Genomic DNA, 16,839 nt, shown 5'->3' with positions numbered 1-16,839 from the left:
TCGGAATTTTAGGTGACTTTGAAGCTCTATTTGTAGCTAAAATGACACCTCAGGTGCTGTGAAGTCCTCATGTCATAGATGTTGTTATTCAGTCTATCAGATCTGATTACGGTGGCATCTGTTAAGGGGTGTGATGTATTGGTCAGTTCTCAAAGTTGAAAGTAGAAAGCATAAAGATTTGAGTGACTTTGACAAGAACCAATTTGTGATGGCTAGACGACTGGCTGAAACGATATATTCAAAAACATTTGTACACTGCCATGCAAATGCCTAAGCATACTGGTTATTGTTTTGCATGTCAGGACACTGTACTGGTCACACCACAGCAGCACAGACTGTATAACAGATAACTGCTCTAGTGCACTCTATATTTGAACTCTATGGACAGTTCAATACTGGCTTTACACCTGTCATTTTTTCCCTCTACACATTATGTTCTGTGATTTCTTAAATTTCTAATGTCTGATAATGTCTTTTTTTTGTGCAGTGAATTTTCAAGCTGACAGTGAGCACAGAGACACAGACTGGAAAGAGGTACAGAAATTGCAAATGCTGAATTGTAAAATAATTTTTAAACTATTTATTTATAAAATGCCATTTGGTGTGAACTTTACTGATGTTTTTCTCTTACTTTTAAATTCACAGCTTTACAAAAAGAAATATCTGCGTTGGGTGCCCATCCCCCGTCCTCTTTTTTCAGTCGACATCATCAGAATAGAGCTTCAACATGGTATTGTAGTGGGAAACCTGCCACACCCACACAATGGCCCTTTTCCAGGTCGTGGCCCACATATCTGATTTCCCTTCGGATGCGGTTTTTTTGAGGCCAGACAGGAGCCAAGTGCCAGATACCAGGAGAGGCTTCATCTGAATGTAATCTGAATGGAAACGATATTAATCCTTTAAAAATTAATCCTTGGCCTGTTCGTGTATGTCTGTGAGGGCTCATCTCTCCTAATCTCAGCATCTGTGGAAATCTCTCATGGCCTTCAAGATCTTGTCAGAGCATCTCTTCCTATTGCACCACTTTAATCATTTCAGTTTCATTTCAATTAAGTGTTAGAAAAGAAAGAAATATATCGATATAACTAACTATTTCAGAAAAATCTACCCACATCATTCTCTTGGCCAGCATGTGAAGATTTTCTGCACTTACATTTGAGCAAATCATTTAATTTTTTCTGTACTAGTAGTTTTATTAAAACATGATTGGAGCATAATAAATTGTTCGAAAGAATGGGGGGTTTGCCTGCTTTTATTACAGTTAAGATCCTAAAAGGATATCACAGTGTAATCCCAAATCTGTCATCACACAATACAGAATCTGGCACTTTGTTTATGAATACACACTGTTCAATTTCCAATGCATTCTAACACCCAAATGATGCTTTTTCCACACCATCACTCGTGTGTGGTTAGTTGAGTCAGTCATGTGCTTGCTCAGTGCTGTTGGACCACAGAGGCTGGCGTTTTTCTAGAAAAGCCCGGATTCCCTCCTGCCCATCATGCAGTGCCAGATTGTCCACCATGACAGCTGTGGCAGTCGCATACGCAGCATCTCGACTTTGCGCCATCTGCCTCTGAAAGGCTGCTTTCCCGAGAGCCACCACCGGACGACTAGACTCGCAGATTCTGCGTGCGATGGCCAGCGTTTCTTCCTCCAAACACTCCTCACGCACCACTTTACTGACTAGACCATGAAGCAAAGCCTCCTGCGCTGTGATGGGCCGGCCTGTGAATAACATCTCCATCGCAACCTGGGTGAAAGACAGCATGGTTTAGGACACTTGATGGAAAAAAAGAAATAGGTTTCAAGTTCCCATTTACCTTTCTAGGAACAGCTCTACCAATGGCCACTCCTGGAGTAGAGCAGAACAGGCCGACATTCACACCGGGAGTTGCAAAGCTTGACTTGTCTGTCGCCACAGCGATATCACAACTGGCAACTAGCTGGCATCCTGCTGCTGTGGCAATGCCGTTCACCATCGCGATCACGGGAACTGGGAGGTCCTGAATCAGGGTCATGACCTTCAACAACAATTGGCAAAAAGGACTGAAATGAACATCACCTACTGTACCATACTACGTACACTTTGTTTTTATGTGACGTGACAAAAACGTGTGCTCCCATTTTGATTCCTTACAAGAACATCTCTGTGTAAAGATTACTACACTGTGTACTAAAAATGACAACCATGTCGTGTTTTAACAAATTTGAAATAAAAAAATAAATAAAAAAGATATGTAGACTGCCTTTTGGCATTGCATGACCAATTCTTAGCTAGGTAATCAAAATGTACAAATATTGCATTGTGGGTAGGTTTTTAGAGCACAGTGAAATCAATGAAAACCAAATATAACAAAGGATGATGAGGATTTTAGGAAATATTTAGTCATTTTGGCCTGACCTCTGAGCAAACCCTGAACACTCTTGTGTGATAATCTCTGCCCTGTTCCGAGGTCAGCTCCTTCAGGTCATGACCAGAGGAGAACACCGGACCCTGCGCTAATCAGTAAAAGAAAGTGATCCAAAATGTTATCGGATTATTTTCCATAGCAATGACTGCCGTCTTAATTAAACAAGACGAGACCTGCCTGATATGATGATGACTCTCAGGTCCTTGTCGTCTATACCAGTCAGGATGTTCTCTTGCAGAGAGGTTAACATGGCGAGAGACAGAGCATTCCTCTTCTTGGGGTTATTCAAACTGATTCTCCTAAAATCACAATATAATCTTACTAATGTAATCTTACAAAGTTAGAAAAAAAAACCAGGCCTAGAGCCAAATCTCCTTCAAGAGTGACCTAATGTTCTCATATAGCTACATATAAAGCAGTTTCACCTTAATGACATTTATCAGCTTACAGGGGGGAAAAAATCTATCTGACATTATTATAAAACTCCTTTCTCACATTAAGAAAAGTAGATTATATCTTAATTAAAATAACTTTTACAGAAGTACGTGTTCTTTGTTTTAGCCCACTGATTTATTAGTGCAACTTCACGAGTTTTTTTTTCCTCCTGAACCTGCAGTACATGTTGTTGTTGTTGTTGTTATTGTTGTGTGTAAATGTTGAATCCTGGATTTGAACCTTATTCCGTCCTCTTGCTCGTGAATTATTAATGGAGAAGTCTTCTGAGTTGCGAACATCCGCGTCGATAAACGACAGAATCTGGAGAGTCTGCTGAACCCCACCTGAGACATGTTTAACCGAGACTGCTGTACGACACTATGGTGGAATTAACTGTCAAGAGCAGCGGGATTAAAGTCATCAGTTCATAATAAAAGTCAGTTTTAATAATGCTGCGTTCAGGGCGTTAATAGTTGTACAACTAATAAATAACAACAAAACACAGAAAACGCTCCTTCAATCTGAACCTTCAACTCGTCAATTTAGGACACTGTTCTCACCTACCAGTTCCTTCCTTGTTTACGAAGTGACGTCAAAACAACGTGGTCGCATTCGGGGGGAAAAAACTCCGACTTTCGAGTAGGAATTACGATTTGGAGTGCAGGTCAAATCGGAGGTGTAACGATACAATCTGCTCACGATCCGATTTTCAGAATATAAACACCAAAAATTCAAGAATTAAAACAATGACTTTTTATTTGGAATTTTAAAATAAATATTTGTTTGTTTGTTTGTTTATCCCTCCTGTTATCTCCGGGTCAATTTGAATGTACTCAAAAATGAGGTATTATTTTATATAAATGAGATTTATAAGACCAAATATTTAAAAAAAAAAAGAAAAAAAAAGTACAAAATATATGTTAATGTGTTGGAAACAAGCTGACTAAAAAGGTGAAGAAAAAAAAAAAAGGTGATTATACATACTTCATTTTTTTTATAAGCGGTCAAAACAGACCAGGTCAATTTGGCACGTGGAGAGAATAAGCGTATAATAAATGGGAGGTAAATACAAGGGTTATCAGTGCTGTTTATGACCTTGCCTTTTAATCCAAAGGACAGCATCCCAACTGTGAAGCACTAGGGTGGAAACATCATGTTGTTGCTGGAGTTTCGCTGGAAAAGTTGCAGATGCACTTCAGAAAACAGATGCATCATGACACACCTGACTGACACAGACCTACAGTACATTGGGGCCATGCCTGTGCAGAATTTTCCCAGATCTCCCCTCATTTGGTCAACTGTAATAGTCAGGTGGAGGAATAAGAAGATTCAAGAAGAAGAAGAAGAAGATTCAAGAAGTTTTATTGTCATTTCAGCCACATATAGCTGACGCAGTACATAGTGAAATGAAACAACATTTCTCCAGGACCTGGTGCTACATAAACATACAACATGAAATGTATAAGATGCAGTGATAGCAGATGGTAACAGTGGTGTACTAAACCACCTCTTTAGTACCTTTGTACTAAAATAAATAGGGTTTAATAGGAAACAATGGAAGATTTCAGAAGATAAAAGAGCTTAAACACTGGGGAGGAAGCTACTGTAAGGTAAGATTAGTCAGAGTTTGATTAGGGATCCTGGATTATATACTTTTCTTTATTTTTGTAAAACTTTTCAAGTAGAGAAACATATTCCTTAACTGGAATAAATGAAAGGATGAAAGCAATTTTCTGTCAAAGCTGCATGAAATTCTGTACCTACACGCCATCAAATTATAGCATCTGATCTCTGATTGCTATTCACATAAAACCAAAACTGGAAATGGTTCATTCATCTGCACCACTCTGCAATTTAATCTTTAATTATAGACTGTTGATGGCAAGGATGAATTTCTTTCATATCTTTCATCTGTGCATGTTCTTATTTAAATTTTGCATTTTCCAAAAAAAAAAAAAAAACATTCAAAAAGCATCCCAACTAATTGATCTCTCCAATTAAAAAAAAAAAAAACCACTGCTGTGATGGGAAAACTACAACATAAACATTACTGGTACTGAAACACTAAAGGATACCAGAATTTCACTTACACCGTTAGACTGAATGTGCTTTTTTTTTTTTTTGACCAGTCAAGGTATTTAACTGCTGTTTCTGATCAAAGGTTGTGGTCATATAACACCTCAAGGAACATGATCCTGGCTGTGACAGGGTAATAAAATAGTCTACTAAAATAATAGTCTCACATCAGGAAATAGGTAAATATGTCATGTTTCCATTTTTCATAACTGTTACTTCAGAATTCTTGTTTAGTTACCTTAAAAATTGATTGAATTTATAATCCTAAGGATTCCCTAGTTTGCCTCTACATTAAACCTTTATGTGACCTGTGTAGTACCTTACAATTGAGAGGATCCCAACAGAAGCCCTTTATGAAGTCCAAAAAACACTTACCAGTCGCCTGTGAAGAACCCTTTTTTCTGTACTAGTGCAATGCTTTGTCCTTTCACCATTCATAGTCTCCCACAAGAGGGAGCCCCACACCAAATATGCTATGTGGCTCTCTTAGTTCAATTTTATGATACAGCAATGTCAGTTACAATTTCCTTGTACCGTTGTTGATGCCAATGCAGTAAGGCTAATGAATAAAAAGAAGAGATAATATGAATTATGAAAAATGTCCAGATCCAGCCGTCTATGTTTTATTTATTCCTTAAGTAACACGGATTCCTGTTTATTAAGTGAACAATAAAGCAATTATTCAAATTTTCCCTCAGAATTAAAAATGTTGATCATATTTTACAAAATACACAGGGGTACTGTAGGTCAGTGTTATCAGAAGTGTATTAAGTTATATCATGATTATATCAAGATGGTCATTTGTGGCCATACAGTATGTCTCCATTACTTGGTTCATAATCAAGCTTCATCACTCCAGATCAAAACTGACTAAAGAAAATATTTGGCCGCCATTTACAGGCCTGTGTTAAGGCTCATCAAGTAAAACTTCATGTAAAAACAAATGGTTCCTTTAAAAAACAGACTGTAGTCAATTTATATTCCACAGTGAACAAGGACTCATTTATATTCTGTTGGCTCCAAGGTTTAAAAGCGTTTTGAATACGTTTTATTTATTGTGTACTGGGGTGTGATATCTTAAAAAAAAAGACCACAAGACACTGAGATATATGATATAATTATAATATAATATAATTAGCATGAATGGATTTGGCAGCTCAATCCAAGAGTGTTTTAAGCATATAGCCAGGAAGTTATGTAGGCTTTAATAAGGCTCATGAAGGGGGCATTTTGTGGTGGGTGTGTAGCTGTTACAGCACTACCCTTCTGCTCAAGGGAGGAGCCCTCACTGTGACGTCACCTTGGCGAACTGGACGCGCCACTTCAGGCGCAATGAAGCAGCTCCACAAAGTTAAAACGGCAAACGCGCGTCCACTTTCCACAGTACTGCTCAATACACCACACTTTACTTACCGCACTTCAAGCTGATTTTTGGACTTCGGCTGATTTCTTTCTGAACTCGTGTGGCTTTTTCTCTCCAGTCAGAGGTGCGTATTAAGTGTTATTAAATATTTCTTGCCTAATTGACTCTAAATATTCCGGATTAGTAGATGTATTTCTTGATCTGTGCGCATTCTCACAGTTGTATTCTCTATCTTGCCGCTTTTGCGCATTATAATGGAAAGTTTAGGGTTTTTTTTTTTTTTGGACACTATTTAATCACATTTATTCACAGTATCTGGAAATACTGGAAAAGCACTCACTGTACTCACTATACTGCAAAGCAATCAATCTTATTATTTTTAATTCAGTTTATTTAGACTGAAACCCGCGGTGACACATGATACATTTAATTATAAGATATAAATAGTCTCATGAGCTGATCCAGCTTTATAAAATAGATGCAATTTAGAAAGGTTTCAGACACTTATATTATTTTTTGTTAGTAGATCGGTTAGTTGTTTCAGTGTGTTTAGATATGAAATGGGAGATCTGCTGATATTAAAACCCACCAATGATAAATATGTTTAAAGTAAATGTGTTTATATGTGTAGGAGAACTCTGTGTTGTACGCATAATGACGTCATGAGGTATCGCATTTAAGAACGGTAATAAGTTCAGAGAGAACTGATTGGTGTGTGTGTATCCGTCTTTGTAGTTGTGTGTTAAGGCGCGTGAGCTGGACTGAGGTCCGAGGCCTCAATGGAGATGCTCGCTTTGAACGTTACCACGTGACCGCTGAGCTGCGAGACACGGTGACGTTGACCTTGTAACCATGGACGTACAAGTCGACGGCAAACCGCGTCTTCACTACAGGCTCAACGGCTGCCAGCGAGCTGTGAGTACTGAGGAGTGTTTGTCTCATAGACTTATAGACAGGAATAGAAACTGAGCTGAACACGCACATGCGCGCGCGCACACACACAGACACACACACCACTTACACGTACCAGTCTTAGGACCTTCCTAAGGACATTCCACTGACCGGATTATACAGTTATTTAAGCTCCTTTAAAAAATAAACTCCTTTAGGTTTTCTTTCTTTTTTAATAAAAACTGTGGAATTTGTTTAAAAAAGTCCTCACAAAGTCAGATGTTACATGGTCCTACCCTTGTGAAGCCTTTCTGAGGGAGATTTGTTAGTAGAATTGACGAGCCACGAAATGTCAGAAATCTGGTTTCTTTAGGTCTGAAATTATCCAGACTATCGTTAACTAAGTAGGTATCTAAAAAGAATATGTCTAATATATATTTAGAGACAGAACAAAAGCATGAAGGCTATGTGGGCAAACTGTCAGCTGCTTCATTGTGACCTCCACGTATGTTTTGTTTAAACACAAAGGCAATTCCTAATTTAATCAACTAAAATTTTGTCAAATTGTGTATTTTTAAAAGAAGAAAAACCTGCAGCTGTTTACACGTAAAGCTTTTTAGAAATGTCTGTATAAATATGCACATTTTTTACATGGAGGCAAATATTCTGTATATTCATGCTCTCAGAAACACACTGGTTTATATATACATCCACACACACACAGAAAAAAGGGAGAAGGGAAACCAGTTCTGCTGCAGTTTTGGACAGGATAGCCTGACAGGAGAGCTCACTATGCATCTCATACTTACTGTATGGCCCCTGACACAGATATGTGCATAAGTATTCCCAGAAAAAGCAGAAAATATAGAAACCTGTTGACACAAAACTTCATTCTTATAACAGACAAAACCCAGAACAGGACGATTTTAACGTGTGCGTGTTTGTTGTGTCAGTTAATCGTCACAGAACGTCTCCAGAACTTGGGCTATTTTTGTCTCACAAAAATAAAGGCACACATATAAACACACTCATAATCAAACAGTCATGGTTATTTCCTCATTCTATTTAGCAAGGGCTGGGATTGTGCTTAGATAAGGTCAGAAATAGAGCTGCTCTGGCCGCACTGCCACTGCCACAGAGCCTAATGCATTGTGTTCATTACAAAGTCCGAGTAATGTGAGAGCTCGCTGTGATGCGTTCAGTTGCTTGCTGTATTCAACACAAGCAGAAAAGCTGGTTCTACTTCTTTCCCCTCACCTGTCTCTTTCTCTCTCTGCCCTGCATCTGTCATCGATAAGGATCCTGTCAGGTTCAGGATCTATCAGGGCTTTTAATGGAGTTTGTCCTGTACTTAAAATGTTTATAGTTTTCTACTAGTTTGAGCTACATGTTTAATCCTAAACTCTACAGACATGGTATAGTGTAGCTGTAACTGGCTCTGTGCTTAGAAGATGACTTTATGTGTTTTTTTCCGGAAGCATTCAGGGCACCCCACCCTCACATAATCCTCCCTCACAGACGCAGGTATAGTGATCCTGTCTTCCACATCAGGTTGAGAGGTGGGGGCATGGGACTAGAGAAACAAGTAGCCTACTGTTCACACACACACACATACACACAAGAGAGACAGGAGTGTGCTGGCTGCTTGCACACTGTGCTATGTGTTATGTATGCAATGCTGAAACATTTCTTCATGAAAAATAACAACTGACATGGCAGACGAATCAAAAAAGTCACCTTTTTGCATTTAATTTTTTCTATTGCCAGTGAAACTGTTCACAAGTAGAAACATATGACCACTAAAATCATCAATCCCTCTATTTACTGTGCACCTCTGTGTGGGATGGTTTGTTATTTAACTTGAACATGAATACAATATATTTCAGATATGCAGATAATAGATTTTGTATAAATTTGCACTACAGCACTCTCAAATTCAGTTTTTTTTCTAAGGATTGAGGATGCTGTGTTTTAAAGTTTCTTATTTAAGAAGCCACATTTTACAGTCTAATTTTAAGACAAATTGAGGATGAGCACTGTTGTAACAGTGATAAAATCAAATAAAATTATGATGCACAAAATCAGTTCTTACTGTGTAGTCAGGATGTGCTGATTTTACCTGACTTTGCTTTGTTTTTGTTTTTTTTTTCTAGAAAGATGATGGTCTACAGTTTCTCAGTGTGGAGGAAAAGGAGTGTATTCTGTTCTTTGAGGAGACCATAGACTCACTAGAGGAGGGTTTTGATGATACCACAGGATTGACCTCTCGAAGAACAAATCCTGCTGAGGGCCTTCAGACTTCATCTAATTCACTGTTAAGTCCTGCCTTTGCTGCAAATGTTTCCCCCAGCCTAATGGAGCATGACATCATTGACTTGGTCCATTCCCCAACTAACTTCACTATGCCAGGTACTGGTTCAAATTTCTGATTACTGAACAGTGGTTTAATAATTAAGTTTACTTAATTGACCTATACTATAAAAGAGCTGTGTACAAAACTATAAATAGATATATAAATAAAAATAAAATCTCAGTCCTTTGAGGCAGATACAAGCTTCCAAGCCTAAAGCCTAAGCATATCAGTGATAGAAGTCCTTATAAAACACAACAAAATGAAAGGCACATGAATAATAAAGGAGTATAAATACATCTGCTGCAATGACAATGTACACAGGTGGCTTGAAATGGCAATAGTTATTAAGGTAGTGATCAGACAGAGATGGAGCGGTTTGCTTAGTCATGCTGCTACTATGTTAGATATTTGAGAAATTGAATCAAAGTCTGACGCTGAACATTTTTTGCTCTGCAGATTTTCAGAAGCTTGCTGTAACACCAGAGTCTCATTATGAAAACATACCAAAGAAGGACCCTATGGAGAGTGTTGTCCCATCCTCAACCGCAAGCTTTGATGCACATGAGGACAACAACCACCAGCCTCCTCCAGGCTCCGTTCCCACACCTGTAGTCATAGCCAGCAAGATCGCTGAGCACCGGGGTACTGGCGGAATCACTCCATCCACACTATTAGGCCACAGACGCAGCCTGGAATCCAAACGTGAGCCTCCCATGCCTGCCAGGAACCCCCGTCTCCCCAGCAAAATCAGCATGACACGGAGCCCCAGAGACACCAGCCCTCACTCACTTGCCACGGCAGTTGTAAACCTTCAGGAACGCCGCTCACAGATGTTGGCTAACCTGCCTGCTGGTAGCCATCCGCTAGAGGGGGGAGAACCTTCCTGTATGCGCAACTTGCCCATGCGCAGTGTGTCGTTCAAAGATATGGAGCCTGAGAAGTCCAGGATGGAGGCATTGTCCAAGCTGGGGCTGATGGGTAGCAAAACATCTAATTCGACAGCCAGCTTTGTTACTAAAGGGAGCAGCAGCACTACTTTACCTAACAGTAGTGCTTACAAAGTGAGCAGCAGTGCTACTTCACCTATCAACAGCCCTAACAAACTGAACATCAGTGCTAATTCACCTACCAGCAGCCTTAACAAAGCAAGCAGCAGTGCTAATTCACCTATTAGCAGCTCTAACAAAGTGAACATCAGTGCTAATTCACCTATCAGCAGCTTTAACAAAGCAAGCAGCAGTGCTACTTCACCTATCAGCAGCCCTAACAAAGTGACCATCAACACACAGGCTCATACATCTAACTACATGAATACCTCAAATAGCACCCTTGCCTCTAGCAATAGCTACGAGCCAAAACCAAGGGGTGAGATCTCCTCCAACAGCTTTAACTATTATGGGGGAAAATCTGCTGCAATCTCGCCTATGGCTAAAGACACAGCTCCGACTGTAAGCCTAGAGAGAAGGTCTAGTATCCCACCTTCAAGTGCTGAAGTGAAACAGACCGACTTTAACAGCTATGGTGGTAAGACCATCATTTTGAATCCCAGCAAAAGTGTAAAGGCAGAGTCCATCTCTCCCCTCTCTGCAAACACATCTGATGCAGCAGAAACCCATTTCAACAGTTATGGTGGCAGATCAAAAGTTATAAAAGTTATAAATCCTTCGGTGAACACAGATGTACCAGAGGAGGTGAATTTTGCTCATAGCCATTTACCAAATAATACTGTCGCACCCACCATGCATCACAGCAACCTGTCCAGATCAAGCCACCCAGCCGATCAAACCGGCTACGATGCTAAACCCAAAGCTCCAACCCCTTTACAACCTGACCCGGTTCATCAGCCTATAGTTAGGAACAGGCCTGCAACTCTGCCCCCTCCAACAGCCCCCAGACCTCACTGTCCCACCGGATCTCTGAGGCCTCGTCCAGATCCGGTTCCTCCAGAGATCCTCAGTAAGCCTGCACCGTCATTCCGTGCTCAAGGCATCACGGTACAGTTTTCTGGGAAAGGAACGACAGGAGAAGCCAGACGAGATGCTTTGCGCAGACTGGGACTGCTAAAGCACACATCCTAAACACACTACCTTTGGACATTATTTCCTGAAATCCTTTTTAACAAAAAATTCTGATGAACTAAAAGCAAAAAGGTTAAAGATCACACAGTTGTCCTTGATAATGGAGCTCATCAACTTCTATAGTATTATTTTCTATTTTGAATGCGTAATCGGTAATAGTTATTTGAATTATATCTAATCTCATGGAAATTTATTTAAGATTGTACAGTACTTAACAATTATGTTACAGCACTATCCAACAAACCACCAACCATGACATAGGCTACCATCAAGCCAGTCTATAAAAAGGAAAAAGTCAGATCTCTTACTGTGATTTTTGAGGAAACAAGTTGGCCTTATGTACATTTATGCCATTTGGCAGATGCTCCAAAGTGACTTACGCTGATTTCATTTATGCAGCTGAGGATTAAGCATCTTGCTCAAATGTCCAGCAGTGGTAGCTTGGCAGTGCTTGGATTTAATCCGTCCAATCTGAATTCCAGGATTCCTGAGCTACCACTCCCATTGCATTGCTTGATGGACATTTTCATCACTACAATAGTGGTACAGAATGCAAGAAGGTCTGGATCACAATGCCACAGACCAATTTTGGTTGTTCCCCATGAGTCTTTCAGCACCTGAATGAATGGCCTCCTGGTTGACAGCAAATTGAGCAGCGTCTACAGAAATGAGGTTATACACAAGCGAACACTGTAGTGAATACAAGTGAATTCAATAATGCTGATATGGTAGTGTGTGATCGACATATGGGCTGGACATCTGGATCATCGCTATAAAGGACCATGTCACTGGTGATCTTTTAAAAGAGCAGAATCCCCACAATCCAGATGTAACTTGACCACCAGCACCAAAACTTTTATGGACATTTTTAGTCATTTAAAGACAGCGATTAATCCACAGTTCTCAGCATTTTGATACATGATTGATAAACAATGAATTTGCAGATTCCAGCTCCTTGCTTAGAGCTGGCTTCTTTACGCTGTGCTCAAAAGGATATTTTTAAACTGGACGGCACCTCCCACACTAAACCACAGCAATCCAAATGTAGCCTCTATAGATGAGGGTGGTGATGGAAAATGTATTTTTCCCCCTTCTTTGGTTCTGTTTTTTGTTTGGATTGGCACACTTTTTTCTAGACTTCTTCACTTTGAATTTCTTTCTTCATTATTTACTGCTGCTCTTAATGTTCAGTATATTCAGTGGTTTGTGTTGTATAAGAAATTTGTGTGCATATGTATGTGTACGGAAAAATCTTTGTGACACAATGCAAGTGTATGTGTGTGTTAGTGTGTGTGTAAGTGTATATTTGTGTGTGTGAGTGTGTGTGTGTGTGTGTGTGTGGTGATGCATGTGTAATGGATGATGGATGTGTGTATGTTTGATTTTTTTTTAAGTTAGTGTTTTTATTTATTTTTTTAAATACTGACTCCGGTTTTTTTTGTAGCAATTCTACAAACATAAATGAAGGACCTAAAACACAAGAATGTGTTTTTACACACATACACACAACACATACACACATATACACGCAAAGCAAAGCAATCCTATTATCCACTCTTCACCATTATTTTCAGTCTTTACAAATGTTGCCACTGCAGTAAGAAACAGAACCATAAGCTTTGTTTTCTTTTCCCATTTAAATATCACCTATACTTTAAGCTATTTGTATAGTCAATTATATGTACCACAGCCTGCTATTTTTTCTGTGAATAAAAACTTTCTCACCCTCATGATTGTGCTTGTGCCTTAAGGATTTATAAAGCTGTAAATATATATTATAAGCATTTATTTAAAAATGTTTATACTGCTGTATACATGTTACATTAAGCTGAATAAACATTTAAGCAATTCAGCATGAAAGGAAATAATGCAATGACAGAATCTGAGTGAAGTAAACTAACAGGGAAGAATTTGTCTGTAGTGACACTGCAAAATAAATAAAACCGCACATATTATTGTACAACACTGTAGTGACATTGTATATGATTGTATTTAATATACTGTATAGATGCCATATATAATAATAATAATAATAATAATAATAATAATAAATATTAGGAAGAAATACTGTGATTAATGGAATTAAAATCCAGTGCTTTAAACATGAGCACTGCTAAAGATACCTTTAGCAGATTATGCTTTCAAGAAGTATTAAATCTGCTGAAAAATTCCAAACTGAAACTGAAGGAAAGATACAGAGAAAGCATTTCGGCTGCCATATTTATTCAAATTAAAAGAGGGGAAAAAAGAAGAAAGAAAGTAATGTAAGATACCAGAGTTAAAACTAAATGGGAAATAGGTAAAGTGCTGTATACAACAAATAACAAGGAGATGGCAGATATACAGAACTTAAACTTCATAAAATTATCACATTTTATGTATCATGACGTATTATGAAACCGAATCCTGTCTGACTAAAATTTTGAGAATATGAACATTTATATTTAGGAGTTATTCACAACCACAGGGCTTGATATAACATGTATGATTTTCCTCATCAGCTAATCATCATCCCTTTCATTAAGTGTGTTACAGCAGGAAACTAAAAGTGCAATTTAAAAGGGAAATCATTAAAAGTGAAACCCCCTGTCCCCTCGTGTCCATCAGTAAACAGAAAGGTTACCAGCAGGTTATGAAAGAGGGAGACCTGTTCAAGGTCATACTTTGCATATTAAAATATTAACCTCTGTGCAGTTGAACTACAAAGTGGGAGGAAAATATGTACGCCTTCATGTTTTGTCTTTTGTAACCAAAAGCTAGCTAGCTAACAGAAACTAGCAAAAAGCTAACTAGCTAATCTTGATGAGTGATTTGTGATGAGTGTATTTTCCTCCGTAAAAATTTCATTGTCATTGTTACAGATCAAACAAGTGTCTGTATCAACTAAAGCTAATACTTCTTTTGTATATACAGTAAAACTGTTTTGAAGGTAAGAAGCGCTACTGTGTTTGCTGTAGATGTTGAGAGCAGCCATGTTGATTTGACATCACTTGATGGGTTTCTTTACCTGGTCTGATTTTAGGAAATACAGTGGAACTTTGGGATAGGAATTTAATTTGTTCTGGAGGCGAGTTCTTAAGGTGAAAATTTGTATTGCGAAACAAATTTTCCTATAAGAAATAATGTAAATGCAGATAATCCGTTACCACCACCCAAAAAATATGACCAATATTACCAATACAAAGTGTATGTAAACTGTATAGCTGCTTACAAAGAACTGACCCAAGCCAAGCATTCCATGTCAAGGGTCCTCACAGGAAGCTTCGGCTAAAAATAGAACAGAGCACCCATGCCACCAATCTGTCAACAAAAAAACGCCCGAAAAATCACAGCATTTGAACGCATGCTGCAGGCAAAGTTGGTATTGTGGGTTGACTCCTGGAAACTGCTTTTGCTGACACACCTGAATTTTAGGTACACCCTGTAAGCATAAAGTTCAACATGACATGCGTCGCTTGTGTTCATTTTCTTCTATTTTTGTTACTGTGTGATACACTTATACCATTTCAGTGTCACTGCTGTTTCCTATTGTAGATCCTTTCTATAAGATACAGACAGTGGCTTACGTAAGTATTCAACCCGCCTTATACGTTTTTTATTTAAAGATAAAAACTATAAAAGCTGAGACTGTATATTAAGCATTCACCCCATTGTTTTGCAACCTCTTAATTAGTTGTGGTGTAACCAGTTGTCATCAGACGTCACATAATTATTTGAATGGAGTTGACCTGTGTGCCATTAAATTGTGTGATCTCAGTATAATAGACCTGTTCCTGGAATAGTCCAGAGAATGTTCTAGAACATACCTAAACAAATATCCTCATGGAGACCAAAGAGGTATCAAAACAATCAACTACAAAGAACCAAACAATCTTTGAACATTCCACTGAGCATGATTAACCAGGTAAAGAGGAGATTAATCAAACAAGAAAACAGGCAAATCAAAAAGCAAACCAGAGGCCAAAGGTAACTCTTACCATGATGTTATCACCACCATGTTTCACTGTGTTCTCAGGTTGATGATCAATGTTGGATCTTCTGCCAAATGCAAGACCAACAAGATCAGTTTATATCTCATCCAAAAAAAACAACAAGTCTTTAACATCTCTTTTGGCAAACTCTGTATGAGATTTTGTATAGCTTGCCTTTTTTTCCATAAAGCCCAGGGTTGTGGAGTTTCTAGGTTCTACCCTCTGAGCTGTGGATCTCTCCAGGCTCCTTTAGAGTTACTCTTGACCTTCTTGCTTCCCTGACTAATACCATCCTTACCTGGTCACTGACTTTTGGTAGTCAAAACTCATATTCTTTCCATTTTTTAATAATCGATTTAATTGTGCTCCACTGGATCCCCCAACACCCCCCTCACTACCCACGCACACACGTCAGTATTATGGATTATTTTGTGTAGAGTTATGACATAATCCTACTTAAGTCCTTTTGAGTTCTAGGTTGTAACACAAAACACAAAATGTGGACGTTCAAGAGGGTGAATAATGATACAAGCCTCTGTTTTCTTATTTGCACTTAATAAACTCTGTATAATCTGTATATTTTATACTATTTCAGATAGCATTAGTAACGTTAATCAGTCTCACTTTATATTTGTTTTTATTTGTAATTTTGGATACATTTTTTTGTAATTCTGGAATTGACTAAACTGTAAATAACCAAAAGTTCTAGGGTCATCAGAGGTCAAACTAATTGACACAATGAATCAGATGTGTTGGTAGTAATGGAAATTTTAAACTGTGCAGTGTGTTGAGTCTTTAGTCATGGAGTTGCGATCCCCCGATTTAAGGCATTAATGAGTCTTACTACATACCAAGATATTTAGCCAAAGCTCCATTTTCCTTTGCAAGGGAACTTTGGCTTGAAAACAAAGTACAAGAAGTCACTACATTGTTTAAAGCCTGAGCTTTTAAACAATGTGTACATCAAAGATATGAACAAACTTTCCTGAAGCTCCTCAACAGTTTTAAATGAACCAGATTAAATTAATAGCACTCTCTAGCACATATCAAATTCTCAGTGAAGAAACCACTTCAGTAAATATTGTATGACCAAATCACCCAGATTTACTTCCTCATTACTATTATAATATTGTTCACTCTCCTGGAAGGTTTTTCACTAGATGTTGGAGTGTGGCTGTGGGGATTTGTGATCATACAGCTACAAGAGCATTAGTGAGATCAGACACTGATGAGGAGGTCTGGGCTTTGTGTCTC

The 16,839-nt window shown here is 38.5% G+C and overlaps 3 protein-coding genes across 4 annotated transcripts in view; 2 read left to right on the top strand and 1 right to left on the bottom strand.

Annotated features, from left to right (window-relative positions):
* LOC131365113 (F-box only protein 7-like) overlaps positions 1-798 on the top strand; it is an 81,853-nt gene extending 81,055 nt beyond the window's left edge. The window contains exons 7-8 of the mRNA XM_058408733.1: positions 488-534; positions 646-798. Of these exons, the coding sequence (XP_058264716.1) occupies positions 488-534; positions 646-798 (200 nt within the window). The remainder of the gene's footprint in view (positions 1-487; positions 535-645) is intronic.
* A 392-nt stretch (positions 799-1,190) lies between these two features.
* Positions 1,191-3,439, bottom strand: echdc3 (enoyl CoA hydratase domain containing 3). The gene is made up of 5 exons (XM_058408921.1): positions 3,094-3,439; positions 2,596-2,717; positions 2,409-2,506; positions 1,828-2,028; positions 1,191-1,757 (listed from the first exon to the last, which is right to left on the bottom strand). The coding sequence occupies exons 1-5, from the start codon at positions 3,204-3,206 to the stop codon at positions 1,425-1,427; spliced, it is 867 nt and encodes a 288-aa protein (XP_058264904.1). The 5' UTR covers positions 3,207-3,439; the 3' UTR covers positions 1,191-1,424.
* A 2,822-nt stretch (positions 3,440-6,261) lies between these two features.
* On the top strand, positions 6,262-13,537 carry LOC131364800 (uncharacterized). 2 transcript variants are annotated; one of them, XM_058408169.1, is made up of 4 exons: positions 6,262-6,416; positions 7,028-7,207; positions 9,337-9,592; positions 9,993-13,537. In XM_058408169.1, exons 2-4 carry the CDS (start codon positions 7,145-7,147, stop codon positions 11,612-11,614), a joined length of 1,941 nt encoding a protein of 646 aa, XP_058264152.1. In that variant the 5' UTR covers positions 6,262-6,416; positions 7,028-7,144; the 3' UTR covers positions 11,615-13,537. The 2 variants fall into 2 exon arrangements, with proteins under 2 accessions (XP_058264152.1, XP_058264153.1); XM_058408170.1 differs by lacking the exon at positions 7,028-7,207 and having other exon boundaries at positions 6,264-6,416.
* Positions 13,538-16,839: the final 3,302 nt, after the last annotated feature.

The sequence above is a fragment of the Hemibagrus wyckioides genome, linkage group LG14 (genome assembly GCF_019097595.1).
Source record: "Hemibagrus wyckioides isolate EC202008001 linkage group LG14, SWU_Hwy_1.0, whole genome shotgun sequence".
Taxonomy (NCBI): domain Eukaryota; kingdom Metazoa; phylum Chordata; class Actinopteri; order Siluriformes; family Bagridae; genus Hemibagrus; species Hemibagrus wyckioides.
This window is presented reverse-complemented; position numbering and strand designations above follow the sequence as displayed.

Coding starts and splice junctions, on each gene's coding strand:
- LOC131364800 (XM_058408169.1), top strand. CDS start 7,145: ATGGACGTACAAGTCGACGGCAAACCGCGTCTTCACTACAGGCTCAAC. Junction 7,208..9,336: donor TCAACGGCTGCCAGCGAGCT/GTGAGTACTGAG, acceptor TTTTTTTTCTAG/AAAGATGATGGTCTACAGTT. Junction 9,593..9,992: donor AACTAACTTCACTATGCCAG/GTACTGGTTCAA, acceptor TTTGCTCTGCAG/ATTTTCAGAAGCTTGCTGTA.
- echdc3 (XM_058408921.1), bottom strand. CDS start 3,206: ATGTCTCAGGTGGGGTTCAGCAGACTCTCCAGATTCTGTCGTTTATCG. Junction 2,718..3,093: donor GAGCAAGAGGACGGAATAAG/GTTCAAATCCAG, acceptor TTGTGATTTTAG/GAGAATCAGTTTGAATAACC. Junction 1,758..1,827: donor GTAGAGCTGTTCCTAGAAAG/GTAAATGGGAAC, acceptor TCTTTCACCCAG/GTTGCGATGGAGATGTTATT.